This window comes from Punctularia strigosozonata, assembly GCF_000264995.1.
Source record: "Punctularia strigosozonata HHB-11173 SS5 unplaced genomic scaffold PUNSTscaffold_2, whole genome shotgun sequence".
NCBI lineage: Eukaryota > Fungi > Basidiomycota > Agaricomycetes > Corticiales > Punctulariaceae > Punctularia > Punctularia strigosozonata.
In genome coordinates, this window is record NW_006767434.1 from 2,846,194 (window position 1) to 2,872,216 (window position 26,023).

General features: G+C 54.3%; 9 protein-coding genes across 9 annotated transcripts; 5 read left to right on the forward strand and 4 right to left on the reverse strand.

Moving 5' to 3' along the window:
• Positions 1-421: 421 nt before the first annotated feature.
• Positions 422-6,298, forward strand: PUNSTDRAFT_98111 (nitrite reductase). Its single transcript, XM_007380565.1, has 21 exons — positions 422-639; positions 691-765; positions 821-1,026; positions 1,088-1,219; positions 1,281-1,740; positions 1,794-1,870; positions 1,927-2,258; positions 2,314-2,512; positions 2,569-2,786; positions 2,843-3,036; positions 3,092-3,129; positions 3,185-3,230; positions 3,284-3,311; positions 3,359-3,453; positions 3,504-3,578; positions 3,630-3,770; positions 3,824-4,152; positions 4,208-4,389; positions 4,441-4,519; positions 4,568-4,649; positions 4,704-6,298. Exons 1-21 carry the CDS (start codon positions 555-557, stop codon positions 5,018-5,020), a joined length of 3,390 nt encoding a protein of 1,129 aa, XP_007380627.1. The 5' UTR covers positions 422-554; the 3' UTR covers positions 5,021-6,298.
• A 106-nt stretch (positions 6,299-6,404) lies between these two features.
• PUNSTDRAFT_60932 (class I glutamine amidotransferase-like protein) lies at positions 6,405-7,082 on the reverse strand (the record flags this gene model as incomplete). Its single annotated transcript, XM_007380566.1, has 4 exons — positions 6,405-6,497; positions 6,551-6,664; positions 6,718-6,905; positions 6,962-7,082. Coding segments are annotated over 4 exons (516 nt in total), but the record flags the coding sequence as incomplete, so codon positions are not given.
• Positions 7,083-8,321: 1,239 nt separating this feature from the next.
• On the forward strand, positions 8,322-10,009 carry PUNSTDRAFT_124618 (Aldo/keto reductase; the record flags this gene model as incomplete). Its single annotated transcript, XM_007380567.1, has 10 exons — positions 8,322-8,400; positions 8,432-8,490; positions 8,550-8,635; positions 8,710-8,851; positions 8,909-8,934; positions 8,983-9,007; positions 9,064-9,095; positions 9,160-9,379; positions 9,446-9,652; positions 9,709-10,009. The coding sequence occupies 10 exons, from the start codon at positions 8,322-8,324 to the stop codon at positions 9,865-9,867; spliced, it is 1,035 nt and encodes a 344-aa protein (XP_007380629.1). The 3' UTR covers positions 9,868-10,009.
• A 467-nt stretch (positions 10,010-10,476) lies between these two features.
• PUNSTDRAFT_50224 (Aldo/keto reductase) lies at positions 10,477-12,188 on the forward strand. The gene is made up of 10 exons (XM_007380568.1): positions 10,477-10,616; positions 10,677-10,735; positions 10,798-10,883; positions 10,942-11,086; positions 11,138-11,163; positions 11,213-11,237; positions 11,294-11,325; positions 11,395-11,614; positions 11,680-11,886; positions 11,945-12,188. The coding sequence occupies exons 1-10, from the start codon at positions 10,562-10,564 to the stop codon at positions 12,101-12,103; spliced, it is 1,014 nt and encodes a 337-aa protein (XP_007380630.1). The 5' UTR covers positions 10,477-10,561; the 3' UTR covers positions 12,104-12,188.
• Positions 12,189-13,065: 877 nt separating this feature from the next.
• On the forward strand, positions 13,066-15,197 carry PUNSTDRAFT_60204 (sulfite oxidase mitochondrial precursor; the record flags this gene model as incomplete). Its single annotated transcript, XM_007380569.1, has 12 exons — positions 13,066-13,165; positions 13,223-13,625; positions 13,676-13,746; positions 13,803-13,848; positions 13,899-14,000; positions 14,054-14,065; positions 14,121-14,400; positions 14,421-14,479; positions 14,535-14,657; positions 14,707-14,752; positions 14,806-14,933; positions 14,990-15,197. 12 exons carry the CDS (start codon positions 13,066-13,068, stop codon positions 15,195-15,197), a joined length of 1,578 nt encoding a protein of 525 aa, XP_007380631.1.
• Positions 15,198-16,373: 1,176 nt separating this feature from the next.
• PUNSTDRAFT_82627 (Ebp2-domain-containing protein) lies at positions 16,374-17,998 on the reverse strand. The gene is made up of 4 exons (XM_007380570.1): positions 17,413-17,998; positions 17,224-17,354; positions 16,885-17,174; positions 16,374-16,830 (listed from the first exon to the last, which is right to left on the reverse strand). Exons 1-4 carry the CDS (start codon positions 17,992-17,994, stop codon positions 16,463-16,465), a joined length of 1,371 nt encoding a protein of 456 aa, XP_007380632.1. The 5' UTR covers positions 17,995-17,998; the 3' UTR covers positions 16,374-16,462.
• An 880-nt stretch (positions 17,999-18,878) lies between these two features.
• Positions 18,879-22,033, forward strand: PUNSTDRAFT_61638 (uncharacterized protein; the record flags this gene model as incomplete). Its single annotated transcript, XM_007380571.1, has 7 exons — positions 18,879-19,415; positions 19,524-19,900; positions 20,402-20,574; positions 20,617-20,945; positions 21,012-21,093; positions 21,156-21,798; positions 21,850-22,033. Coding segments are annotated over 7 exons (2,325 nt in total), but the record flags the coding sequence as incomplete, so codon positions are not given.
• A 119-nt stretch (positions 22,034-22,152) lies between these two features.
• PUNSTDRAFT_111392 (uncharacterized protein) lies at positions 22,153-23,078 on the reverse strand (the record flags this gene model as incomplete). Its single annotated transcript, XM_007380572.1, has 3 exons — positions 22,153-22,599; positions 22,666-22,964; positions 23,027-23,078. The coding sequence occupies 3 exons, from the start codon at positions 23,076-23,078 to the stop codon at positions 22,153-22,155; spliced, it is 798 nt and encodes a 265-aa protein (XP_007380634.1).
• Positions 23,079-24,192: 1,114 nt separating this feature from the next.
• On the reverse strand, positions 24,193-25,213 carry PUNSTDRAFT_42475 (uncharacterized protein; the record flags this gene model as incomplete). Its single annotated transcript, XM_007380573.1, has 6 exons — positions 24,193-24,210; positions 24,403-24,621; positions 24,680-24,847; positions 24,899-24,911; positions 24,945-25,097; positions 25,128-25,213. The coding sequence occupies 6 exons, from the start codon at positions 25,211-25,213 to the stop codon at positions 24,193-24,195; spliced, it is 657 nt and encodes a 218-aa protein (XP_007380635.1).
• Between the last annotated feature and the right edge of the window lie 810 nt (positions 25,214-26,023).

The following is a 26,023-nucleotide window of genomic DNA, read 5'->3' on the forward strand; positions in this document are numbered from 1 at the left end:
AGTTGCTAATCCTGGACCTTGCTGATATCGGTCCAGGGGAGCTGCATGCCACAGCGTGTGCTATCATAGCGCTGACAGCCTGAGTATCTTCTTACGTCCCGAGAAACTCGCCAAGTTGGCTGTTGAATGCATTCGGCCGTTGCCGATACGAGCGGGTTCCATGACTTTTGTCGAAGAGACGCCACAATCGGAAGAAGGAGACCAAACGGTTCGTCGAGCCCCACCATCCACAATTGTAAGCCACATGAAGCATCCCGAGCAGAAAGACCGGTATGTCGTAGGCGCACAAGGCGGAAGCGATACCAGGCTGCGGCCGGATGGGCGTAACTGAAACGCAGCGTGAGAAAGTGGGGTGATATGCCGGCACCGTCGGTCTTCGTCTGGCCCAAGCCGCAGCGGGACTACCGCTCAGGTGGGCCGACGACGGTTTTGCACACCTCCAGGAGATTCTGACGGGCTGGGCTGGCCCGGGTGACGATAACGTTCCTTGCGATGTGGAGCCTTATTTACACTGGCGCTCTTGCACCCTCGCTCGGCTCTCCAGCACCGTACCCATGGACGCTAGCACCACAACTGCCAAGACCGATGCTGCCGAGCGCAAGACGGTCGTCGTCGTTGGCCTCGGAATGGTAGGCATCGGTCAGTAATACCCATCCTCTCATCGGCTGGCAGGGAGTGAACTCGTTCCAGCCTTCATCGAGAAACTACTCGACCTCGACGAAGCCCACAAGTACAAGATCGTCACCTGCGGCGAGGAAACGCACAGTGAGCGGCATCACCGAAAGGATCGGAACCCTCGCTGAATCTGTCTCGTTCTCAGTCGCATACAATCGGGTCGCCCTTACCGAGTACTTCCAGCACCGTTCGATCGAGAAGTTGTATCTGAACGGGCCCGAGTGGTATGCGAAGCAGTCGCCGGATCGTTTCGAGTTCCACGTTGGTGAGGCCGTGACCACGCTTGATCACGCTTCCCATACCGTCTCGACGAGCATCGGTCGAACCATCCGATATGACTACTGCGTCCTTGCGAGTATCCTTGCATTCGCATTCGCCAACATGTCGGCTCATAGTTCTCTATACGCTGCAGGCGACGGGCTCGGAGGCGACGATCCCGAGCTACTGCAAGCCCGACATGCAGGGCGTGTTTGTATACCGCAACATCGCCGATTTGGAAAAGATTATGGCATACGCCGACCGGGACAACGTACGCGGTGGAAAGGTGATAATTCGCGCGTATCCAATCAAATTTCGTAAGATCCTGATTCGTCGTTATTCTTCAGGCCGTGGTGGTCGGCGGTGGTTTGCTCGGTTTGGAGGCAGCCAAAGCCGTGTACGACCTGGAGACGATCAAGGATGTCTCAATCGTCAACCGCCAAGCATTCCCCCTCTCCCGCCAGCTTGACGCTGGGGGCGGCGAAATCGTCCTCCGCCGCATCGAAGCCATGGGCGTCGACGTTCTCACCAACACCTCCGTCAAATCCATCATCGCCTCGCCAGACGACCCGAACGTATTCGCTGGCCTTGAGCTGATGGACGGCAGAACTCTGGACGCGCATCTCGTCATCTTCGCCATTGGCATCACACCTCGTGACGATCTCGCCAGGAAGTCAGGGCTCGCGTGCGAGGAACGCGGTGGTATCACCGTGAATGACTCCCTGGAGACCAGCGCGAAGGACGTGTACGCTATCGGCGAGTGCGCGAGCTGGCAGCACAACACATACGGCCTCATCGCCCCCGGAAGTACGTTGTACGTTTTCGCATGCATACACCCCAACCAACGAAAGATTGTCCAGTCGAAATGGCCGACATCCTGTCTTTCAACCTTACGCAACTGGCAACTGCTGTCGGCGGCTTCAAACCCCGCCAGATGGTGAGCCACGCGAACCTCTGCAACCTAGGATAGCTACTCATTCTTGAATGGACCAGAACAACCCCGATCTGTCCACCAAGCTGAAGCTCATGGGCGTCGACGTCGCTTCCTTCGGTGACTTCTTCCGCGAAAAACGCGAGTTCGAGAAGAAGCGCCGTCCCAGGATTCCCTCGCCCAAAGCTGAGACTATGACCCTGCCGTCAAAGGCAGAGACAGAGGAGAAACCGCCGGTATGGAACGTGACCGAGGACCGGACCAAGACAGCCCCTGCACAAAAGCCGCTCAGCGACGCCTCTGCGCCGAAGAAGAGGCACGGGGCGGCAGCCGCCATGGAGGGCCCGATCGAGACGCTGACCTACCGCGACCCATTCGCGGGTGTGTACAAGAAGCGAGTCGCTGCCCGCGACGTCCCTATAGGAAGCTGACTGTCGATATGTGACTAGATACATTTTCACCGCGGACGGAAAATACGTCCTGGGTGGTATGATGGTGGACGACACGTCGGATTATGTCAAGCTAGTCGCGCTCGTCAAGAAGAAGAAGGCGCTCGAGATCCCTCCTGGCCAGTTCATCGGCGGAGGGGCGAAATCGGACGAAAGCGGTGCCGATCTCGACGACGACACGCAAATCTGCAGTTGTCATGTGCGTTCGCCGGTTCCTTCGTCATCTCCGGTTCTGACGTTGCCCGTCTCGTGTAGAACGTGTCGAAAGGCCAAGTGGCGCAATGCGTGCGAGACGGGTGCGATAATATCGGAGATCTGAAGGCCAAGACGAAGGCCGGTACCGGGTGCGGCGGTTGCATGCCGCTCGTGACGAACATCTTCAAGGCCGAGATGGAGAAGGCCGGCCACGCCGTTAACAACAATATCTGCCCGCACTTCGCCATGTCGCGGGCCGAACTTTTCAACGTCGTACAGTAGGCCCTTCATCATCACCGGCATACGTTCATGCACTGAACAGTGATTGACGCAGGATCAAGAAGCTCAAGACCTTCACCGCCATCATGGAGGACTGCGGTGTCAACATGGACGCGTTGGGATGCGAAACGTGCAAGCCGGTCATCGGCAGTATCCTGTCCTCGCTATGGAACGAACACGTCATGAACCCGGCGCACCATCAGAATCAGGACACGAACGATAGATTCATGGCCAACATACAGCGGAACGGTAACATTCTACTCGAGTACCGTCTGCTGACACTGACCTCTCTCGATGCGTACAGGCACTTTCTCTGTCATCCCTCGTGTTGCAGCTGGGGAGGTCTGTGCTCTTGTCCCTAGAACACTCTGTAACGTTTTTCACCCACCCGTGATAGATCACCCCGGACAAGCTGATCGTACTCGGCCAAGTGGCGAAGAAGTGTAAGCCGGTTTCGGTCTTGTATCTGCCTCGTCTTGTCTGACCATCTCTGCAGATGGATTGTACACGAAGATAACTGGAGGGTATGCTGTGAGCCAAGTGTTTCGTGTACGTTCTGACCATTTCGTAGTCAACGGGTGGACCTGTTTGGCGCTCAGAAGGCAGATCTCCCTGACATATGGGAAGAGCTCGTGAACGCCGGCTTTGAGAGCGGGCACGCTTATGGTTGGATAATGCCCTTCCCGCTATTTTAACGCTGACCCAACTATCCTTAGGCAAATCGCTGAGGACTGTCAAATCTTGCGTAGGCACCAGTTGGTGTCGTTACGGCGTTGGTGACTCTGTCGGCAGTCAGCATCATCTCTTCCACCCATCTGGACCATGGCTAACGTTCTTTGAAGTGGCCATACATCTCGAAGATCGTTACAAGGGCATCCGCTCTCCTCACAAGCTCAAGGGAGGAGTGAGCGGCTGCGTTCGAGAGTGTGCTGAGGCCCAGAACAAGGACTTCGGACTCATCGCGACAGACAAAGGCTGGAACCGTGCGTGCATATACAGACACTCAGCAAGCCTTCCTAACGACGCGTTTTTTCAGTCTTCCTTTGCGGAAACGGTGGCGCAGTTCCCAAACATGCCCAACTCTTTGCGCAGGACGTTCCGCCGTCCAGAGTGGTTCGGATCATCGACCGCTTCATCATCTACTACATCAGGACCGCGGACAAGCTTATGCGAACAGCGAGATGGATCGAGCAGATGGAAGGCGGCCTCGATCGCCTGAAGAAGATCATCATCGACGACGAACTCGGCATCTGTGCCGATCTCGACCGTGAGATGGACGAGCTCGTCGGCACGTACTATGACGAGTGGAAGGCAGTCGTCCAGGACCCGGTCAGGCGGAAGCAGTTCCGTCAGTTTGTCAACACGGTACGCTGATTCGCAAACTCTTTGCATGTCGGATCCTAATGCCTTGGGTACATAGGACGAACGAAAGCCGCAGATTGAGGAGATCATCGAGCGGGGCCAACCTCGACCGGCGAACTGGGCGAAGGTGTTCCCTCCGGTCAAACTCACAGAGTCGGACATCCGGACGCCGAAAGAGCAGTGGACATGGCGGCCGTTGGCCAAGGTTTCCGACCTGATGCCGACCGATGCGGGGACTACGTAAGCTCAAATTTGGAGCATCGTATCTGTACTCACGGGCCGTGGCTGTAGTTCTGCTGCTGTCAAGTATGGCGATACCCAGATTGCTATCTATTGCGTTCCGAAGAGGGGATTCTTCGCGACGCAGCAGGTGAGCGCACTAATATGCCAAGATTCACCGTAACCGATCATATCCTAGATGTGCCCTCACAAGCGAGCGTTCGTCCTGGATCACGGTATCATCGGCGATGATCCGAAGACTGGTACAGCATATGTATCCTGTGAGCAACCTTCGATAGCGATTGAAATCCGGACGTTCAGCTGAACCTCCACAGGTCCATTACACAAACGCAACTTTGCACTGAAATCAGGGGCATGCCTCAACGACGATGAGTATAGCATCCTTAGCTTCGACGTCAAAGTCGAGGGCGATGGAGATACGGCGGTGTTATCCCTTCTGCTCCCGGAGCCAGAGGAGCTCGACGCTGTGATTGGGTCAAACAAATGGATGGTGCGGCAAGCGACGGCGGAGCTCCTCGACCGAGGTGCTGGGGAAGGCAACGGCATCCAGATAGTGGGTCCCGAGGACATGGGCGAACATGGGTCGTCAAGCAACGTCTCGTTATGCGCCAACACCCAACTAGAGTGGTAATCGTGGTTTAAATGTGTTCGTGTATGTGGTAGTATCACATTGTAGCAACGTATCTAGCAATGACAGCGACGGGGTATCTTTTGGAATACACGCAGTTATATTTTACAAACTAGCTAAACGACATCCGTGAAGTAGTCCGCCAAGCTCTCTCTGACCTCTCGCAGCTTCTGGCTGGTTGCGAGCAGAGCATTCTCGCGGCAGTGAGGCAGGCCATCTAGCATGCCCTGGCTCGGGATCTCCTTCTCCACCAAGGCCTTGATGAAGGTCTCAGCGAGGACCAGCTTGCCGAGAACATCGCCGCGTTGGTGGGTAACGATCTGTGGGCCGAGCTCGAGAACACCACGCCAGAGCGTCGCCCATGCCTTGGCGCACTTTGGCTGGCTCAAGCACCGCGGTGAATGAGCGAATTGAGGGGGGTTGTTCGGCAGCTCGTCATAGAGCTTGCCGAGCGCGTAGTGCCCGGACAGTAGTCGGATGCGCTGCGCGCGGGAGAGGTGCGGATCCGCGTCCCAGTGCTCCCGACCCTTAAGGAGCATGGCGTGGTAGGCTATACCGAGCAGAGGGCGAAGAGCGAGGCGCTCTGCGAGGGTTAGGGCGAGAGCGACGTCCCGGCCGTCGGCAACGTGCCGTCTCCAGCGGGCAGTCGTCGCTTCGAGGAGGGAAGAGTGATTGCATAACGCTGCGAGTTCCGTAATATCCCCCAATGACGGCGTCTGCGTCGAGCCGTTCAAGGAAGGGGAGGATGGCACGGCGTCGAACGCGCCGGGGCGGGAGTAGTAGGTGTGAAGCGCGTCGAGAGCCCAGGTGGCAAGAGTTCTGAATTGGTACTTGTGCGTGATGCGCGCGAGAGCGAAGAGACGTGGAACAGGCGCATCGGGAGAGAGGGCGATCATGAGCTCGGGCGGGAGGGCATAGAGCGCCCAGAGGAGGGCACGGAACTCGTCGGCGGTGTCGCCTTGGAGGCGGATCGGATTGTCGTCGGCCTCGCCCTCGACCGGCGTCGGCATAGTTGACTTCAGGTTCGCGCCCGGCGTACTGGGCTCTGGCGCGTCGGGAGCAAGGAGGGAGAACATGCCCTCGAAGGCGGAGTGGTCGCATGCCAGGGTAGAACGATGGACGCGGAAGAGGGTGTTGCCAACGAGGATGACCGTGTTGCCGTCGGGAAAGTAGTACGCGTTGTCGCGCGTCGGGATCGAGAGCTGCAACATCGAGTCGCGCAGGAAGGCGTGCGTCGTCGCCATGTCCGACGAGCTACCCGCCGTCTCCGCCATCGCGATCGAAGACAACCCGACAGCTACACAGCCACGCCGACGTCTGAGATCTGAGCGCCACATCGATATCCACGATACATGCCGGCGCCCTTTTATGGATTCGTAGCATTATTCTACACCAAACCATACACAGAGGCGAACTCGTCGTGCTCCGAATCGGTGACGGGCGTGTACTCCATAAAGGTAGCCAACTTGTCCGCGTATTCCTGTCCATGCCAACACTAAGTGCCAAGATCGCGTTCGTTGCAGTTGCACCCACCTTGCCGAGCAGCTCGCTGGCGAAGGCATATGCCATGTCCAAGCCTGCCGTAATACCCGACGCTGTCCAGAATTTTCCGTCAACGACCCAACGGGCCTTGGCAACCCAGATGACCTAGGATCTCCGAGTCAGCACCCGCTCGCAGACCGAACCATAGCCGACGGCACCTTCGGGTAAGCTCCTGCGATCTCTCTGAATAGCATCTTGTTAGACGTCGCCCGTTTGCCATCCAAGAGGCCGGTCGACGCGAGGATGGCGGCGCCGACGCACACGGACAGCACATACTTGGCCTTGGCTCCCTGTTTCGTGATGAATTCAACCGCCTCCTTTTCCTGGGCACCGGTGATTGACGATCCTGCGTAGACGTCTACGTTTACCGCTATCACGTCCATCACTCCTGTGCATACCCACCTGCAGGAATGACGATGATATCGTATTGCTTGCCATCCGATCCCAGCGCTGCTTCATAAGTAGAGGTAGGAGAAACGCGGGGTCCCGCCCCATCGGGCTTCACCGGTTCCAAGGATTTGCTGCGTGTGCTTCAGTCACTGCTAGGCTGATAACAAGGCAAGAAACCGACACATACCTCAGAATATCGATATCAAACACGTATTTCGGCGTATACGGCACGTTTCCGAGTTCCAACAATCGCTCGACATACCCGAGAAAGTCGAGCGGACCTGTGCAGAGCGATGTCAACGTTTCGGGTAAGCTACTCTCCAACGATAAGACGCTTATTGGTAGTCCAGGGTAGTGACGTGCTCGTACACGCATACGGCGACCGACAGACGCTCCGAAGTAGACATACTTGAATCGTCGTATCCAAGTACTGGATGATCTTGCGTGCAGGACCGCCGCCTTTATACCCGCAACGGCGGAAATATGAGTCGAACCGTTGAACCGATCACCGAGGACTGCAGGTAGTCCACTCGCCTTCATCTCCTCCATGCGGAGTGCGTTTCGCCACACGTGATGGAAAGATGAGAAATCGAGCCGTATGCTACGGTATGAGATAAGTACGGGCTGCACAGCAGAAGTGATTCCAGCGGTATGCCCAATCGAGTTCGGTGCGCGCATATGCTTATTGATGCAAGGTACCCAGGAAGGACGACGGACCGCGACAGATTCCCAGAGCGGACACCGCGAACAGCGGGGGTATTGTCAATCGCCAGGAGACGCGTACGCTCGCGTACGGCATGTTGCATCCATAAAAACATCGAGTGTCAGATTTCGATTCCAGCCCGACGGTTCTACCCAACGTTTCGCCTCGTAAATTATAGCATCCCCGAGTTCAGATGCGAACAGAACACCATATATGGGGGAAATTGTCGATTCGTGTTCTCTAGAGTCCATGCTGTAGGGCTCTTCCAGCTTCCATCCGCATGTAGACGCGCATGAAGTTTGCTTCGGAGTGTCCATTTATTGGCCGAGCTAGAATGCCTTGATGGCGTGGGTCGTCGGAAGCTCGTGGATGGTGGGCCGGGACGGCGTACGGGCTGAATGCCATCGCCCCAGTGGGGTATGCAACGGAGACCGATCCACTTGAGCTAAGCTTAGGAGATATCTAATGAATGCTAGAGGCGAGCGTCGCGGACTGGCCGACCGCGAACCACGCCACGAGCGCTGACGAGCACGGCGATCCGCCTGACCCTCCTGCGACTGCGAGCCTCCGCCCCACTTGGCCTCGATTCCGATTAGCAAGCGAATCATGCGACGAGTACTTATATCCGCCCTCCGTCGCCGCTCTCTCTACTCCTCGTAGCAATTCCACATGGCTCTCCCCACTCGCAAAATCGGCAACGACCTCGTCAGCGCAATCGGATACGGTGCATTCGACGCTCCCGTCACCTGTACGGGCCGTTTCTGACCATTGATGAAAAGGCGCCATGGGCATCGCGGCCTTCTACGGCAAACCCGATCCCGATGAGGTCCGCCTCAAGGTCCGTCTTGCTTCGACACCTGGCCCCTTGTCACCGTCGTTCTCAGCCGTCGCTCGCAGTTCCTAGACGATCTATACGCAAGCGGATGCCACTTCTGGGACACGGCCGATGTTTATCAGGATAGCGAGGATCTCCTTGGAAAATGGTGTGTTCCTACTCTCGCCCGCCTCCCAATCTCTGACGGGCGCTGTCGTGCTGACCGCTTCGGTTTGTGCATAGGTTCCAAAAGACCGGGAAACGCAAGGACATCTTCCTCGCCACCAAGTTTGGCATTGTCCGCCAGTCAGGACGCTTCGTCAACGGTTCACCCGAATATGCCAAGCAGGCGATCGAGAAGTCGCTCAAGAGGCTTGGTGTCGACGTGAGTAATGACGTCCGGTCTGTGAGATCACAGAAAACCTCATGCGTCGTGTAATAGTACGTTGATCTCTACTATCTCCATCGGTAAGCCCCTCGGTCCTGTCCCACTGCCGCATCCTCACTCTCGGTCAGACCTGATCCGCAGGTTCCCATTGAGGTATGGACCTCACACAAATGCCAGACGAAGTCGCACAACTTCATGCATCTCTTCAGGAAACCGTAACTGCGCTAGCCGAGCTCGTATCGTCAGTGCAAATTGCGTCTCTCCGCCCGACGTGACCGACTTAAACCTTTCACGCATTCGTCTAGTGCTGGAAAGATCAGATACATCGGCCTTTCCGAGGTCTCTGCTGCAACTCTCCGTCGGGCGCATGCGATCCACCCGATCGCCGCCATCCAGGTGGAGTATTCGCCCTTCACACTCGACATCGAGGATCCGAAGATCAACCTGCTCAACACCGCCCGCGAGCTCGGCGTGACGATTATTGCGTACTCGCCGCTCGGTCGCGGACTGATCACTGGCCAATACGTACGTCCGTAACTCACGGATCGCAGAGGTCTAGCCAGGACTCATCGCGTTCTCCTCGCGTGATAGAAAGGGCCGGAGGACTTTGACGAAGACGACTTTAGGCGCAAGGTACCGCGCTACTCGAAGGAGAACTTCCCCAACATCCTCAAGTTGGCCGAAGGACTGAAGCAGATCGGCGAGCGCCACGGCGCGACGGCCGGCCAAGTCGCCCTTGCCTGGCTGCTCGCGCAAGGCGACGATGTCATTCCCATTCCTGGGACTCGCAAGCAGAAGGTGCGGTCGCCTTCCCATCGTCCAACGGCTTTCATCACTCACCGTCTACTGTTCAGTACCTGGAGGAGAATCTTGGCGCCCTCAAGCTGAAGCTGACCCCGGAGGAGGTGGCGGAGGTACGAGAGGTCGCGAAGAAGGCTGACGCTGCCAATGGGCCTCGGTATCCTCCTGGCTTCGTGGAAACGCTTTTCGCGGAGACACCAGCTTGGAAGTAAGAATGCATGTCCAGCGGTAATGCAATCCGAGTGTCTTTCCTTCAGCATGAAGAATCCCGCTTGCACGCCCGTCTCTGTATAATAAAACATTGTGTCGAAGTTTATATTGTTCTTCTACGAAGCAACCTGTTGAGTTATCCCCGAATGGACACATGCTCGTCATGATCCGAAGCTGTGAAGGAGGGCATGGCCCGCATGGGCGGAGAGCTTCTGGTAAATTGGCGTCATTCGGCAACGCCCTTAATGCGATCTAAATACCCACGGATTTTCTTATTATGTACGGCAACCGCCTATTGACTTCGTTTGTGACTTGCTCGTTCCAGTGTTGTTTACTGCTTTGGAATGCTCAACGCCGAATCTCCTGTGCGATAGAAGGTTTCTCGTGCATTCTTTGAAGGTCTAAGACACTCTGTCTCCGAGCCAACGGTTTGGCGGGGTCCTGAACCGGCTCCTGCACAAGTTCAATGCCTTATGCGCCCTGGCTCAGAGCTAGAGCAGACGTGAGAGGGCACAAAGTACAGCTGCGGCCACCAATCCACCACATTACGTCATCAGCGTGTACACAATCCATGCTCATGAGCATTGAGCATGTCGATCCGCCTGACCCTCCCGCTAGCCACTTCGATTAGCAAGCGAAGAGTACTTATAACCGGCCACTAGTGCGCGAACCTCCAGACCCAGTTCAGCAATTGACATGGCTCTGCCCACTCGCAAGATCGGAAACGACCAGGTTACGGCGATCGGGTACGGTCAGTATCGCGGCCGCTTAGTTTCTGGGCGTCCGCAATTGATCTAATCGTGCTCAACAGGTGCAATGGGTATTTCGGCATTTTACGGGAAGCCGGACCCCGATGAAGTTCGCCTGAAGGTATACTCTACGCTGACATATTATGTCGTTGTCGCGTCACTATTCTGAGTGATTGTGGCTAGTTCCTCGACGATTTATATGCCAGCGGCTGCCACTTCTGGGACACTGCCGATATCTACTTGGACAGTGAGGATCTACTTGGAAAGTGGTGCGTCCACGCTTTGATTCTGATTGTGGAGGTGAGCTGAACTGACCAATCTTCTTAGGTTTCAAAAGACCGGAAAGCGCAAGGATATCTTCCTCGCCACGAAGTTTGGGATAGTTCGCGACGAGCCGGGGCGTATCGTCAATGGGACACCCGAGTACGCTAAGAAGGCGATCGAGAAGTCGCTCAAGAGGCTCGGTGTTGACGTGAGTGATACTTTGGTCGCTCCGTTCCAGTGACGCTGACGCGCCAGGTAGTATGTGGATCTTTACTATCTTCATCGGTAAGCTTGTCGCCGCTTGGCTGGTCAGCGTGTTCTCATGTTGGTTCAGGCCTGATCCGCAGGTCCCTATTGAAGTGAGCCCCATCGTCGTAACACCGGTCAAGGTCACCCGTGTTCATGCACTCCTCAGGAAACGGTCACCGCACTGGCTGAGCTCGTATCGTATGTATGCTACATAGGCATTTCTGGCCTGTTCTGATCCCCTTACGCTCGTCTCGCACCTCCTCCCAGCGCTGGGAAGGTTAAATACATCGGCCTTTCCGAGGTCTCCGCCACAACCCTCCGACGGGCACAGGCCATTCACCCCATCGCCGCCATTCAGGTCGAGTATTCGCCTTTCACGCTCGATATTGAAGATCCGCAGATCAATCTGCTCAACACTGCGCGTGAGCTCGGCGTAGCCATCGTCGCTTACTCTCCACTCGGTCGCGGGCTGATCACTGGGCAATACGTACAGCAATTCTGCCACTTTCCTTGTGCAATGGGCGCGAGACTTACCGGTGCGCGATATGACAGAAAGGGCCAGAGGACTTCGAGGAGGGCGACTTCAGGCGCACGGTACCGCGATACTCCAAGGAGAACTTTCCGAACATCCTCAAGTTAGCCGACGGGCTGAAGCAAATTGGGGAGCGCCACGGCGCCACGGCCGGACAAGTCGCACTCGCTTGGTTGCTTGCCCAAGGTGACGATGTCATCCCCATCCCTGGCACGCGCAAGCAGAAGGTACCGTCTTCGCCCCCGCTGGTCGCTCTTGCTCGTTGCTGATAGTTCTCTCCCGCAGTACCTGGAGGAGAATCTTGGCGCTCTCAAAGTGAAGTTAACCCCGGAGGAGGTCGCAGAGGTGCGAGCGATCGCGCAGAAGGCAGACGCAGCCAATGGGCCCCGATACCCTCCGGGCTCAGTGGACCTGCTTTTCGCCGAGACGCCAGCTTGGAAGTGATGCCTGCAATGCGTGTGTATGCACGTCTCGTAAACACCTAACGAATGTATACTACGTGTTGCCAGGATGTCTTGACATGAAATCATTGTACAAGATCACACACAGTGAAGACGTTGGTCTCATTCCTCTATGCCAAGCAACATGCTATCCCGGATAGAAAGCGCGAAGCGTACTCGACAGATGTGAAGTACACATAGACGGATGCATACGCTAATGTTCGGAATTCCTCGCCGAGACCTCATCTCTCAAACACGATCACGTGCGTGATGGCATGGAGTGAAAGTTAGGCGAATCGCAGACCCGCTCACAACCACGGTCAGCACAGACGATCCGACGATCAATTGCACTCGAAACCACATAGATTACGAACACGGTGTTCTCGGGACGCTCACCTTGCGGTCTTGCGCGTACCGACATATGTTGAAGGTCGGCTTGTATGTACTCTATATGGGTAGCAGATATCTTGACGCAGACCGACTCGCCCGAGTACTTCGCGTTGCTGAGGGCCGTGAAATGGTAGCCAATGCCGTCTGCTGTGTGAAAAAGAAAGCCGAACCGACATCGTTGAACGTGGATCTAGGACGAATCGCGGTCTCGAATCTCAGCTCGGACGCGCATCTCAAACTCTCTTACCTCCGCAAGGCATGTCGGGACCACTACCGGATGATGTTCACATGCTTGTCACGGGCTGCTGATTGGATGGACTCGCACCATGGCGCTTATCGACGCATTTCTTCGCCGCAAACGGGGCACGGCGAAGGGTGTTAAAATAGACAGGACTCGCAGGATGAATCTCGCTTTATCAGAGCTTGCCCTCCAACGTCCATCGTTATCGACACCCCGCTCTCCCCATGGCTGAAGGTGACGAAACGTTCAACGGACAGCGCTTGGCCGATCTCTTCCCTCAGGGCAAGCTAGGATGGCGAGGGTATGTTCTCATCCGCCAGGCATATTTGTCGCTTATGCGTCGTCTACACAGATACGTCGAGTGGGAGACAAACCCGGACCGTAAAGCGATTGCGAGCCAGATCCTCAAGACGAAACACTTCACTCCTATTCCAGGTAACATCGTTTCACACATACGCATGAATCTGTTGATCACTGGAATGGGCGGGTTAGAGTTCCAGTTTGATCCTCTGCCAAAGACCAATCCGATCTTGATCGGCCACCGTTGGAAGGAGTACCATGAGGCGCTCGGGTTGAAGAACGTCGTGGATTTCAGCTGGGAGATGGTCCAAAAGGAAAAGTCTGACATGCTCCACGTGCTCGATTTCCCGTATAATGGGGAGACAAAACGCGAGCATCTCATGGGCGACGGCAAGATCACGAAAAACGAGCATCATTTGCACGTTCCGCTTCTATCCCATCGGCTAACTGGCCATCTGACGAATCTATACAGCATCCGCAATCACGGAGGCGTCCCCGACATTGATGAGAATGCTTATGAACTCGAAATCGGCGGGCTCGTGGGCAAGCCTTGTACCATCTCCTTGAAGGACCTCCAAGATCCCGCACAGTTCCCGTGAGCAGCATGCCTCTCGTGTGGATGATATGCTCAGGAGCGATGAACAGGCAAGCTGAGGTCACAGTCACGCTGCAGTGTAGTGGCACCCGCAGAGTGGAGCAGATCGCACTGTATCCAGGTGAAGGGCAGCCGCACGTTGGCCGTTCTACGCAATTGCTGATGCTACGGCCGAAGGTGATGGCGACGAGCTCATCAACGCTCCATGGGGTGAAGGTGCTATGTACGTCCCGCGATGGTCTGTCGATGTTATGCTCGTAATTCTATTTTCAGAGGCACTGCGGTCTATCGTGGAGTACCGCTGAAGAAAGTGTTGAAACGTGCCTGCGGAGGGGTTCTGCCCGAGTGCAGTCATCTTGAGTTCATCGGCGCCGAGTAAGTCGGCACCAAAGGCTATACCGATCATTGGCTAACCTGTGTCCCCTTAGTACATATTTCAAGTGCACAATTCTGCTCTACTGCTCCGCATTGTCTTTATGCCAATCCATTTCACAGGAAAGGGAATGTGTTCAACTATGCCGTCTCCGTCCCCTGGCGCAAGGTCCGCGCGAACGAGGAAGTGTTACTCGCTTGGGAGATGAACGGGCAACCGCTTCCGAAGATTCATGGAGCGCCACTTCGCGTCGTGGTTACAGGCTACATCGGCGCTCGTAGCTGCAAATGGGTTTACAGAATCAATGCCCTGCCAGAGCCCAGCATGGGGCCAGTGCAGCAGCAGGAGTACCTATATTACAACCAGCAGGCGAGCTCGTACGCTGCATGTGACCGTCGCTCCGTGACTGATTTCCCCGGCAGATCGGCAAGTTCAACTCGCTCTACTCCAATGGTTTCTCCATCCAAGGCATGCCGGTCTCGTGAGCACCACATTTTCGTTGTGCCGTGCACGGGAGAAAGCTCATAGTCCTCCAGGAGCGCCATCATGTACCCAGTCGATAGAAGTGTCATCGTACACGAAGGGAAGGTGGAACTCTCTGGGTGGGCATACAGCGGCAACGGGAATTGGCCCGAGAGGGTTGAAGTTTCCCCCGATGGGTACGTATCTGTGGTCCAGTCCGCGGGCCGAGACCTGAAGTCGACACAGCGGTCATGTTTGGTATGCCGTTCAACCTGACGACCTGACGCAGAAGGTGCGTGTTGCGTTTCTAGAAGACCGGCGGAGGTGGACACGAGACGTTTACAGCATTACCATGCATGGCGCCTATGGAAGATCACCATCCCTGTGGATGCCGAGGGCTGGCTCGAGTTCTGCGTTCGAACATGGGACTCGTCCAACAATACCGAACCAACGTTCGTCCGGTCCGCATGGAAGTACGTCGGCCTTCCTCTTCTCTGTTCGTGAAGCTACATGCTGATGCTATCGATAGCTGGGACCTGCACGTCACGTCGAGCTCGCATCGCGTCAGACTTTACAGCGTGAACAAGCTCAGACCCTTGACCGCCAAGAGATTGGCGGAGTTGGAGGCTCATGGCCAGGCGATCGAACCACTTACACTGCCGGTCGGGTTCTCCCTCGAGAGCGTCGAAGATTACCACGAAGCGATGCGCAAACACCCACGAGAGCCGAAGGATTGACGAGTGTTTGAGCGATGCTTTCTCACTGGGGAAAAAGACGGCGACAATTTACTGTAAGATCGCTGGTGTCACAGTGAAGTATCTCAGTGCTACCAGCCATGTAATATAGCAACGTTTGCGCCTCGGCCACTGGCGTGCATGACAATCGAGCACGTCAAGAATCTTCGATGTTGTATACTTATTCATTCGATCAGTATATTGAACAGACAGAAAGCACGAAACAACAGAATGTGGAGGGGTGAAGTCAACGGACCGAGACAGCTGAATTTTCTATGGTCGTTAGCCGCGTGCACAGAGCGATATGAACCATGTTACCGGCCCACTTACTGAGTTCTGAGGCAAAGGCGCCAAACAAAACCTCGGGTATCCAGGCCAGGAACTCAATTAGTCAGCCTATTTCACGAGAGGACGCACGCCGGTTCCATCTTCCTTGAGCGTTTTGCCGGCGTGACTTCTGACCTCCTTTTCGTATTGCGCTAGGCTCGCAGATCAATATCGCTACGCTGGCATTTCAAGTGCACGAAAGACATACTCAGCGGGCGGTCGGGATCCGACTCTGACTTGCTCTTCTTCGCAGGAGGTAGTTCGTTAGTATCATCAGGTGCAGACGATGGAGCAGTCTCCGGTGATGGTCGCTTGCCACGGTTTTTCTGGAGACACCCACTCTGAATGGCTGGGAGATGCTTTCAGAGAGCTGATACCCACGAATCGGTTGTCAAAATTGCGCTTCCTACTCTCGTTCTTAGTGCATGTCGCAAGATGGGTCATTGAATGGCCTACTTGGCGAGGAGTTCCTCCTGCTTTTTCCTATCCTCTTCTTCCTGTTACAGGCCGCATTTAGAGTCTGTCCATGGACGACCAATTATACGAGTGCTAACTTTCTTCAACCGCTGGAATCGCTCCAAGAACGAGCCGTCATTGGAGAACACGTTGGGAGGTTTCGATCCGTGTTTCGACGCCTTCGGCAACGATGGTACTGGTGACGGAGAATGCGTGTATCCAGGCAATACATACCCCCCGGCGGGTGATAGAGGTCCAGCGTAAGTTGCAGACATTGGCGAAGAGATGACGATGGTCAAGTGGAAGGCGTGGAACAAGCGACCGACTCCGGAACGGCGTCGGAAAGCCAGTGACAACGTGACTGTCACAGTCGGTATCTCACTCGAGTGTGCTGGAAAACGATACCATTGAACACACAACCACAAGCTCAATATACTGATGCGACGGGACAGATCAATCCAGAGGAGTAGCAGAGCCTCACGTCTTCATGATCGGCCTCTTCCCGCCATCCGCCTACTCTTCCCGAGTCTTTTGCTCCCTCCCCGTCCCGCACCTCCGCCACGCCCGCCGCCCGTGCCTCCGCGCCCGCCGCCCCTGCCCCCACGTCCGCCTCCTCTGCCTTGCCCTCCTCGTCCTCCGGGGGCATCGAAGTCATCGGTGGAAAACTTCGTGTTCTGTTTATCGCGCCGACCGCCACCGCCGTAGCCGAACTTTTGGTCGCGACCTCTCCGTGAAAGTTTGGTTCGACCGTCGGACGCCTTGCCTCGCTTTTGAGGACGGTCAGAGATGGCATCTTCAACCGCAACGTCGAAGGCGCCATCGTCGCCTCCGTTGTCGAGCGCGTCTTTTCGCTCTGAGACACGCATAAGTCATTGTCGCTTTCATGGGAAGCATTACTGGCACTCACTTCGTTTCAGTCCCTTGAGACGTTCTTCCATCTCCTTCTTGCTCTGCTGTCGTTCCTTCTGCTTCTCCAATTGTACTTGCTTCCCATACTTTTTACCCTCCCGTTCCTTACGCTTCTCTTCGCCTCGTTTGATGGCAGCTGATTCGTTCAGGAGGCGTTGCCGTATGCGTTCCATGTGCGCATCCGACTTGACCATCTCCGCGAAGTAATCTGCCGGCCGTGTGAATGGTAGCGAGTGTTTTTCTGCGAGTTTGCGAGCAGCGTTCGCACTATGAAGCGCTTGCTTGTAGCTACAAGGGAGTTAGCGAAGTGAAGGCGACGGGTAGCGAAGATGTATACAATGCAAGTTCGCGATTGAGGTCGTCTTCTACGTCTACCTCGATCTTTTCGGGGTATGAGAGCGCAAGGGTTTCCGTCCAAGGTAATGAAGGGTCAAGCTGGATGGTCTCGCGTATTCGAGCCAATGCAACCTGCGAGTTGTTCATACTGAGTCAATAATGCAGCGGGGGCGGAGAATGATGTACGTACCGTATTATCAATCTCAATTTTCTGTCGAGGGACTGCGTCCTCATCGACCGAGTCAACTTCATCCAGCGGAATCGCATCCTCCTCTTCGTCTTCCCCACTCGATGCAGTATCTCGCATCTTGTCCTTTTCACGGTCGCCATCCACTTCCCCGTCTTCTTCATCTTCATCCTTGCTTTCCTGCTCATCCTCGTGCACATTCTTGGGGCTCGCATCACTCGATTCATCCTCGCCATCCTCCTCTAATGACTCGTCGTCCCCTCCCAGCGCCCTGAGTTGCTCCGAGTCGAATTCGTCCAAGCCATCCTGCCCAAGCGCCACCATTAGTCGTTGCATACCCTCTTCATCTACCCCCTCGTCGTCGTCATCGTCATCGTCGTCATCGTCGTCGTCGTCGTCATCTTCGTTCTCATCGTCCAACTCGTCTCGGCTCCCGCGATCGTTTTGGGCGACCTGGACGTGCTCTTCATCCTCCGAAACGTTGCCGCCACGTTCTGCCTGTGTTGTCGGTGCGACGGTCTGTTTCTTGAGGGCTGCGTTGGTCTTTTTGCTCGGCTTGAGAAGTCTTGCGGAAAGTCTGGCCATCTTTTGAGTGCGCGGCGCAGGCGCTGGTAGTCGAGAATCTGCAGAGCAAGAGGACACGGAAAAGATGCGCATCGTGTGCCATGAAAGGAAATGCCCCTGTCTTGGTCACACTGGGCGTGTGACTACGAACGCGGGATTACTTATAAGTAGCCCGAGGCCCTGAGCTGGCAACAAGGCCTCAAGCCTGTCTGTCCCCGATCATCTGGCTACCGAAACCCCAGCGCTGCTGTATGGCTAGATCCGCAAGTCTCTGTGATCCATTGTTCACCTTGCCCACTAATATCTGTACAGCCTACTCAACCTGAGTCGGTTCATCATACCGACCTCGGCCCCATATCTTCAACTTCAGCTGGAAGCCTGCTTCAACTTAAGAGCGGTCAGTCTCGGTGGAATCAGGGCGCCTCAGCGACTCAGCATGTTGTAGCGCCCGCCGGATGTGATGGTTAGTGCTCGTTCCTCAGTCGCTGCCATGCACTCGCGCGCTGCTCTCGTGATCACTTACACTCACCCACTGCACATAGCCGAACAAACATCGGCGCTTCTCTCTCAATATCGCCACACCGGAGAACGCGACGTGTTGGACAAGCTTATTGACCTTTGTAGCCTCGAGCTAGAGACGGCTCGCACTCCCGTAAGAACGTTGTCTATGCTATGACATCGGATAACTGAAAAGCATGTCGTAGAACTCTGTCTTTGAAATTCGGAACAACCTAGCTATTGGGAATTTATACCGCTACCGTCTGGGCGGCCAAAAAGTCGATCTAGATGCCTGCATTCAGATTTGTCGCGAATCCCTATCAGTAGCAGATCAAATTGGCGATGAAACGTCCAAGTCACGCCCTACGATCATACTCGCCGAAGCCCTCAGGGAAGGTCACGATCGTTCCCGCATCAACGAAGCGATAGATCTCTGTCGTTCCGCCATTGAGACGTGTCCCGCAGACAGTGCTATCCGAGTCGAGCTTCTCAATAGCGCTGGGCACTCCCATCGTATGCGCTTCATCTTCTTTCAAGACCAGGACGACCTCGATCGAGCCGTAATCCTCCATGCCGAAGCCTTCGCCCTTGGGCGCGATGGTGATGAAGAATTCCCAACGACATTGATGAAATACGGTGTTGCCCTTCAGGTGCGATTCGGTCGGGCCGGATCCCCAGAGGATATACACCGAGCCGTTGAACTTCAACGGAGAGCCCTCCAGCTCCTGCCACCCGGTTCTCCGGACCGCCTAGGATACCTGACAAATCTTGCTCTCACGCTTTGTGAGCGATTTACGGTCTTCGGCTCCTTGCCCGATCTAGACGAAGCTATCACGCTTCAAAGCAGCTGCGTGGATGAATCCGACCAGAATCATACTCGGCGTTCTACGTTCCTGGCCAACCTCGCTCGATCACTCCGCATAAGATTCGACCAGTCTGCGAATGTGAACGACTTAAAATTATCCGCCAACCTGCTGCGATCGGCTTCGTCATTCTCCGCGCCCCTGCATAACACTACCTTGGTCGGAGTTCTGAACAGGTTATATTGGGAGTCGGGAAACCTGAAATATATCGAAGAAGCTATAAGTATTGGTCGCTGGTGCGTAGCTGCAAGCGGCCTTCCAGCTTCGCACCTACCTATAGCGCTCAACAATCTTGCTATCGCACTCAACTCAAGGTACTGCCACCTTGGGAACGAGGATGATATAGATGAGGCCATCGCACTGTGTAAACAATCATCGGCACTACAACACCCTGGAGATCCCAGTCGTGATATTCCCCTCAAGAATTTGGCGGAACAATTCCTAGCGCGTTATGAATACTCCGAGGATCCGCAGGACCTGCAGGCAGCTATTGCGCTCCTCCGCGAGACCCTCAACCTGCGTCGAGAGGGACATCCATTGCGAATGACTGCATTGGAATTGCTCGCGTCTGCTCTCGAAAAACAACCAATCATTGGTTCGGATATCAGCTCGCTCGAAGAGGCAATATCGTTGGGTCACCAGGCGTTACTCTGTTGTGGGACGCAACATGCCCATAAACAGGTAGTAATCCGCCGTCTCGCAAGTTCGTACAGGAAGAAGTGGCGAATTACCAAGGAATCGGGACAAATCATCCGCGCGCGAGAACTCTTGGACGAAGCGTTTACGCTGCTACCCTTTGGACATCCGTACCGGGCACATTGCATTTTTGACGTCGCCGAGATCGAATTAGAACTCGCCAAACCCGTTGGTTTATCCACTCTACTGGAAGCTATGGATGATATACACTGCAGTGCTTTTTCCCGTCTCGAGCGGGGGATGCGCATCATGTTCCGGTTCATTCCGGTATTATCTCAACAGGACGACAGCACTCGTAGCCTGACTGCTGAGATATATGCTCGAGCTATTTGCTTACTCCCTCGCGTTGCTTATTTCGGACTCGATCTCAGGTCTCGTTTAAAAAGTTTACGCATCGCGGAATCGCTTCCTCTCGACGCCGCCTTATTCGCCCTTAACTGTGGGAAGATCCGGGAAGCAGTAGAGCTGCTTGAACAAGGCCGTGCTTTTTTCTGGAAACACCGCCTCCGAACACCATGGGAGGATACCGATAGCATACCCGAAGGTCTCCGCCTGGAGCTCATCGAGTTGAGCTGGCAACTGGAAGAGGAATGCTACCAGTCCAGGTCATTAAACGATTCGTCAATGAAGGGTCGCCTCGAGCAACAGGCAATTCTGACGCGTTCTCGAGGCGAACGCCTCGAGGAGGTGATCAATGAAATCCGCCGTATTCCTCGTCTCTCTCGCTTTATGCTATCGGAGGATTATTCGGGTTTATCTATGGCTGCAGCGAGCGGTCCTGTGATAATCCTCCTACCGGATCGAAACTCTTGCTACGCCATCATTATCCGCGAAGGTGGTTTGGTGGTATCAGAGAGGCTATCCACGATCACGGACGAGTGGTTGACGGAGGCTGGCGATGCCTGGACGAGAACTGTTATGGCGCCGGATTTGTCCAGAGCGCGTTTGGGCGTTCGACGAGTTGATATGAGGGCTTCGCAGAAACAAACACAGGTTCAAATCCTTCACAAATTATGGATTGGAGTGGCCAAGCCAGTGATCGAATTACTTGGGTTTTCTGTGAGTATCGTGATTGGAGTTATCAGCGTATGAGACAACTGAGGGTGATATTGCAGCCTGCTCAAGGACGCGCGCGTCCCAGAATATGGTGGTGCCCAGCGGGGAGGTTGTCGTTTCTTCCCATCCACGCCGCGGGCGATTATACCAGGAATGACGGTATGACATGCTCGAGCTACGTTGTCTCTTCTTATACGCCGACCCTGAGTTCCCTACTTCAAGCAAGGAAAACTTACCAGCCAGTCAGGAAGTGTGATTGTAAAGTATTGCTTGCTGCAGTTCCTGAGCCACCAGCCAGCCATGTCGGGGCATACCTGCCGTTCACAGTCCAGGAGGTGGAGGCAGTGAGTTCCGCAATACCTTCCGACATGCTCATACCAATCAGCGGCGGGGAGAACGTTTCTCCATCACATGCGGCTGCGGAAGGTACCACCTCGACAGCCCTACTTGAGGATCTTCCACATGCAAATATACTCCACTTGGCGTGTCATGGAGTCCAGAACGCGCAAAGCCCGCTTGAGAGTGGGTTTCTGATGAGCGACGGCCTTCTAACCATTTCGCGTCTCATGCCCGTACCTTTACCCCGAGCCTTCCTTGCGTTTCTCAGCGCATGCGAAACGGCAAAGGGAGATAAAAGGCAGCCCGACCAGATCGTGCATTTAGCAGCTGCTATGCTTTTTGCGGGTTTCAAAAGCGTCGTGGGCACAATGTGGTGCGTCGCACTGTAACAGAAATGAGAAAAGTACATCTGAACCTAAGACAGGTCTGTTACTGATGCGGATGGACCCACTGTTGCCCAGATCGTGTACGATGAACTCATTGGGGGTGACTCCGAGTTTCTGGATCCCGACGATATACCATACGCGTTGGATACAGCTGCGCAACGGTTGAGGGGCATGGGTCAGCCGCCATCTCGATGGGCACCCTACATACATCTTGGTATTTAAGGCTAAGGAGCTGTGAGAACATGCATAATGATGATGTATCATGTATTGTAACATACGAACTAAGCTGGATCTTACAGATGAGATACGAGGTGACGCATATCGCACAGGAATCGCCATGTCTATCGGAATTGTATCTCGTTGATGTAACGGCGGATCTCCGCGCTCCATTGCTGTTTCGACCATGCGTTTTCATGTAATGCACCAGTAATAATCACTCGGCGTCGAAGAGCGTGAAATCGTTTGAGTCGGTTTGTGCTGTCGCTCTCATCGTCGTCACAGGCGAAGGCAGAATCCCATATTGCATCGCCCATCAGTGTCGGAACCAGCTCGTCTCGTTCGCTGAGGAGGAGCATCATGTCACGTTGTAGCCGGGCAAGAACTGGGGGATGTTCTGGATGAAGACGCGAAGCCTCCTTCATGGCGGTCACAGCGTCCCAGCGATCCCATGCGAGTTCCGCCATATGATAATAGGGCAACCATCGCTGAGGGTATAGCGCTCTGACCATGCCTGGGATGCTCGCAAAGGGGTTCTCGATTATCAGCCCCTTTATACGGGAGTAGTCACACTCCATAGGTATTCGGGAGGGCAAAGAATTCTCGGTGTCCGGGGCTGCATGATAGATGCGGCTGACGGGAGCTGGGTCTTGCAGACGTGACATAAGGCAGATGGCAGCGGCCCCGCCAAGGGAATGTCCGTAGAGGATGATATCGGCGGAGGAATAGCGTCGGAGAGTATGGTGGAGGACGTGAGTGTAGTCACTCAGAAGCCCACGTTCCGTAGGACATCTATTGGTGGATTTCCAGTAGGACCGTGGAGCTACGGCCATGATGACCGGCGGCGCAGGCTCGCTGGCTATCGCGCAACCAGCAGGCCAGGAGGATAATAGTGTATCAAAGACAGGTATGCGATGGAGGGGATTGCCAGCATTGCCTACAGCGGTACAGAATCAGCACGCGAGGAGATATAAAGGGTAAGTATTGGGTATTGCGCACCTTGCAAGTACACGATCACCGTCCTTGGGTCAGTGTTTGCCTGGTGCCGCATGACGATACCGGCCAGGCAAACACCATCTTCGCCAGGCACGTTGATTTCTTCTATCAGGATATGTTTCCCAGCAGTATGGTAGTGCCCCAATTGTTCGTTGCGGGCGCCAGGAGGAACATAGCCTTCGCAGCCATCGATGAGGTTGGTGAGAGTAGACGTCAAGTTGGAGCTTACCCATGTAGATGATCTTCCGCTGAAAGACGTACATCATGAGACACTATATTTTGTCAGTCAACGACAGGGCGAGGTTACATGCGACTCATCGAACCTTGTACATCCATAGCGCTGTGGGAAGACCTGCAACGGCGGCTACGGCGAGGCCAAGCGACGGTGGATCAGATGTCGGTTGAAGAATAGAAGCTGCTGCTGCGATGTTCGTGTATGGAGGTACATTCGGAGGTTGCGGTCTGGGGTTGATCGACGGTGGAACCTCCCTGACCTGACAAGTCGGCGTACGGCGCTCGGGCAACAGCGGGACCCTTCGGAAATGAGACCATCGGGATGCAACTCTTCGCAGCCATGTCATCGCCGCTCTACTATATCTTGACTGCGCGTCCTGTTGCTTTACAGTCCTCCATTGAGTGTTTGTGATGGTGTATGATGCCGAGTGCCAAGGTGTACTGGATGTAGCTTGAAGGTCCCGGAGAAAGCCGAGAGCCAGTCAACGACAACCCGGTGCCGTCACATTGTCCTACTGATAACCCCTAATAAGCCCAGCTCCATGAACCTAAGGTAGGGCTCATTCATATATGGTGCACCGAGTGCACAAAAATACAATTACTAGTAAATAGCCATGATTTCCTAACAATTCAGGTAAACTTCGAGATTTTGATTCGTGGTATTGTAATCGCGAGTTGATGTTGGTTTCGGAATCCAGTCTTTATCGTATTTCCGAAGGAAATCCAGTGTTTCCGATGTCAATAGCAGAGTTCGGCATTCAGAATCGAATTTGCGAGTTCACAAGAGGGGTTTCTGAAGCCGTCCAGCCTGGACGGGTCGTGGGAAATTGACATGATACCACTACATTTGTAACTGATCTGTGCGAAGTGATTGAAGTGACCTTAACGATGCTCCATTCTGATCATGACAATGCAACTCATTAATGTGTACTTCATTAGGTTTGAGTCCCAGCCTGCAAGGGTGACATGTAAAGACTACACTAATCCATCTGAGGCCCCCAACCATTGTATCCGTCCATCCAGTGCTTACCCTCTACATCATTGGTAAGCACAATAGACATCCTCTGACCGCTGAAGTGCAGGTTGAAGTGAGTTATCTTGGTGCTCCTAAACCATAAGATATCGCCTGGCTGAAGAGCAATGACCAGGCCCAGCTCATGCAAGACGATATGACCTCCCTTCCAGTTGCCCAGTGCGACTACGACACATATGTCAAAGTCTTTCTTGTCTCTGTGGCCACCAGTCGCAACAGAGATGTTGATGACAACACCAGAGAAGATGCCACCAGGAGCCACACCATGTAAGGGAAGTCTCTGTGCAAACTTGGCCTGAATATCGCACTCCGCCGGAAGATGATGACGCAACTACATATAATATCAATATCAATATCATCAAGTTCAGAGCGAGCATGTATAAACTTACTGCACGTATTACCTCCAAGATGAGTGGTTTAAGATCATTCAGGATCTGCTCACGTTCACTACCATCTGCCTTGCCCTCCTGTGACATCGAAGGGAAACGCTGAGCGTAACGGCGGCATGTTTTGGTTTGTAGCTTAAAGGGATGAACACCCGTAGGGGCACCGACACCCTGTTAAACATATTCAGTATACAGCACTGCAGCATAATAACAACAACTTACCGACTGCAGGTACCTGTTCAAAGTCAGATAATGACAGCAGAGGTACCTGAATCCAGGAACGGTAGAGTCGCCATGAATGGATTCTGGGTATGTCGCTCCCATAAGGGTCCCCACCCTCCCAGCCAGTGATGGATCTTGACGAGCATGGCCGAGGAGGACAGCGCACTTCACACCGTGGTTATCATTGATCACCAAAGTTCTGAAATATATATTATTAGCACCTACAGACCGTGAATTGTAGAAGTGGAACTTACGTATCCGCAGGGAGCTGTGGGACCTCCACATAGTTTTGAGGTCGTTTCTTGAGACACTCATACTAGTAAAGAACTATGAGATCAATTGATGAATGTGACAGGAGTGAACTCGCCGCCTTCTTAAACGCCTCAAAGCTATCAAACTTCTTACGATGCTCAGCTAGCGCCCTCTGGTGCTCGGTCCACAGACGTATACCATGATTGCTTCTTTTTTCCACCGGAGAAGGAAGATCGATGCAACGGAAGGGCACCCCAATGACTAGTGTCTTACTGGACAGAGGTAAGACGTTGAAGGTGAGGTTGAAATTTGGGTCGGGTGGATGGGCAACAAAAGATGGCGGCTTGCCATGTTGTTGCTTGTAGGGACATAGCTGGTACTTCTGTAGATAATCTGCCCAGCAGCGACCATGCCTAGACATTCTCCAGCCCCTATATCAAATTGGTATCTGTCCTAGTATAGTTTGAATCGACATTGGACTTACCTCACAGTCAAGTTCTTGAAGTAAGCCCTGGTGTTATTGATGTCAGGGGACTCCAAACAAACTAAGTTTCTGTCTTCGTCGGTCATGTTGAGAACGACATGAAAGCACACCATGCGGTTGATCATCTGTAAGGCAGGTATTATGTGCAACCTTACTAAGTCACCTGCATCGCCGGCTAATCCGGTCAGTACTTTGATAATTGTTATGGTGAGAAAGCCTACCAGGAGGATTGAGCATGAATTCCCAAATTTCCGACAGGAAATCATCCTCGTTGCTCCTTACGGTGGTCCTCACATTGACTAGTGCCAAAAGGACCAACATGGGTAGGCCGCCTGCACACAGTCAGTTTAAGATAGGGCAACAGAGTTTCTACTCACGACTTTAGCAAA

Bases quoted from the DNA above. Each gene is read 5' to 3' on its own strand.
- PUNSTDRAFT_50224 (XM_007380568.1), top strand. From the start codon at position 10,562: ATGGCTCTGCCCACTCGCAAGATCGGAAACGACCAGGTTACGGCGATC. The intron at 10,884-10,941 runs GTGCGTCCACGC...CAATCTTCTTAG, and splicing joins GAGGATCTACTTGGAAAGTG to GTTTCAAAAGACCGGAAAGC. The intron at 11,615-11,679 runs GTACAGCAATTC...GCGATATGACAG, and splicing joins GGCTGATCACTGGGCAATAC to AAAGGGCCAGAGGACTTCGA.
- PUNSTDRAFT_82627 (XM_007380570.1), bottom strand. From the start codon at position 17,994: ATGGCCAGACTTTCCGCAAGACTTCTCAAGCCGAGCAAAAAGACCAAC. The intron at 17,355-17,412 runs GTACGTACATCA...AACAACTCGCAG, and splicing joins AAATTGAGATTGATAATACG to GTTGCATTGGCTCGAATACG. The intron at 16,831-16,884 runs GTGAGTGCCAGT...TGCGTGTCTCAG, and splicing joins TCTCAAGGGACTGAAACGAA to AGCGAAAAGACGCGCTCGAC.
- PUNSTDRAFT_98111 (XM_007380565.1), top strand. From the start codon at position 555: ATGGACGCTAGCACCACAACTGCCAAGACCGATGCTGCCGAGCGCAAG. The intron at 1,741-1,793 runs GTACGTTGTACG...AAGATTGTCCAG, and splicing joins CGGCCTCATCGCCCCCGGAA to TCGAAATGGCCGACATCCTG. The intron at 3,130-3,184 runs GTCTGTGCTCTT...CACCCGTGATAG, and splicing joins CTCGTGTTGCAGCTGGGGAG to ATCACCCCGGACAAGCTGAT.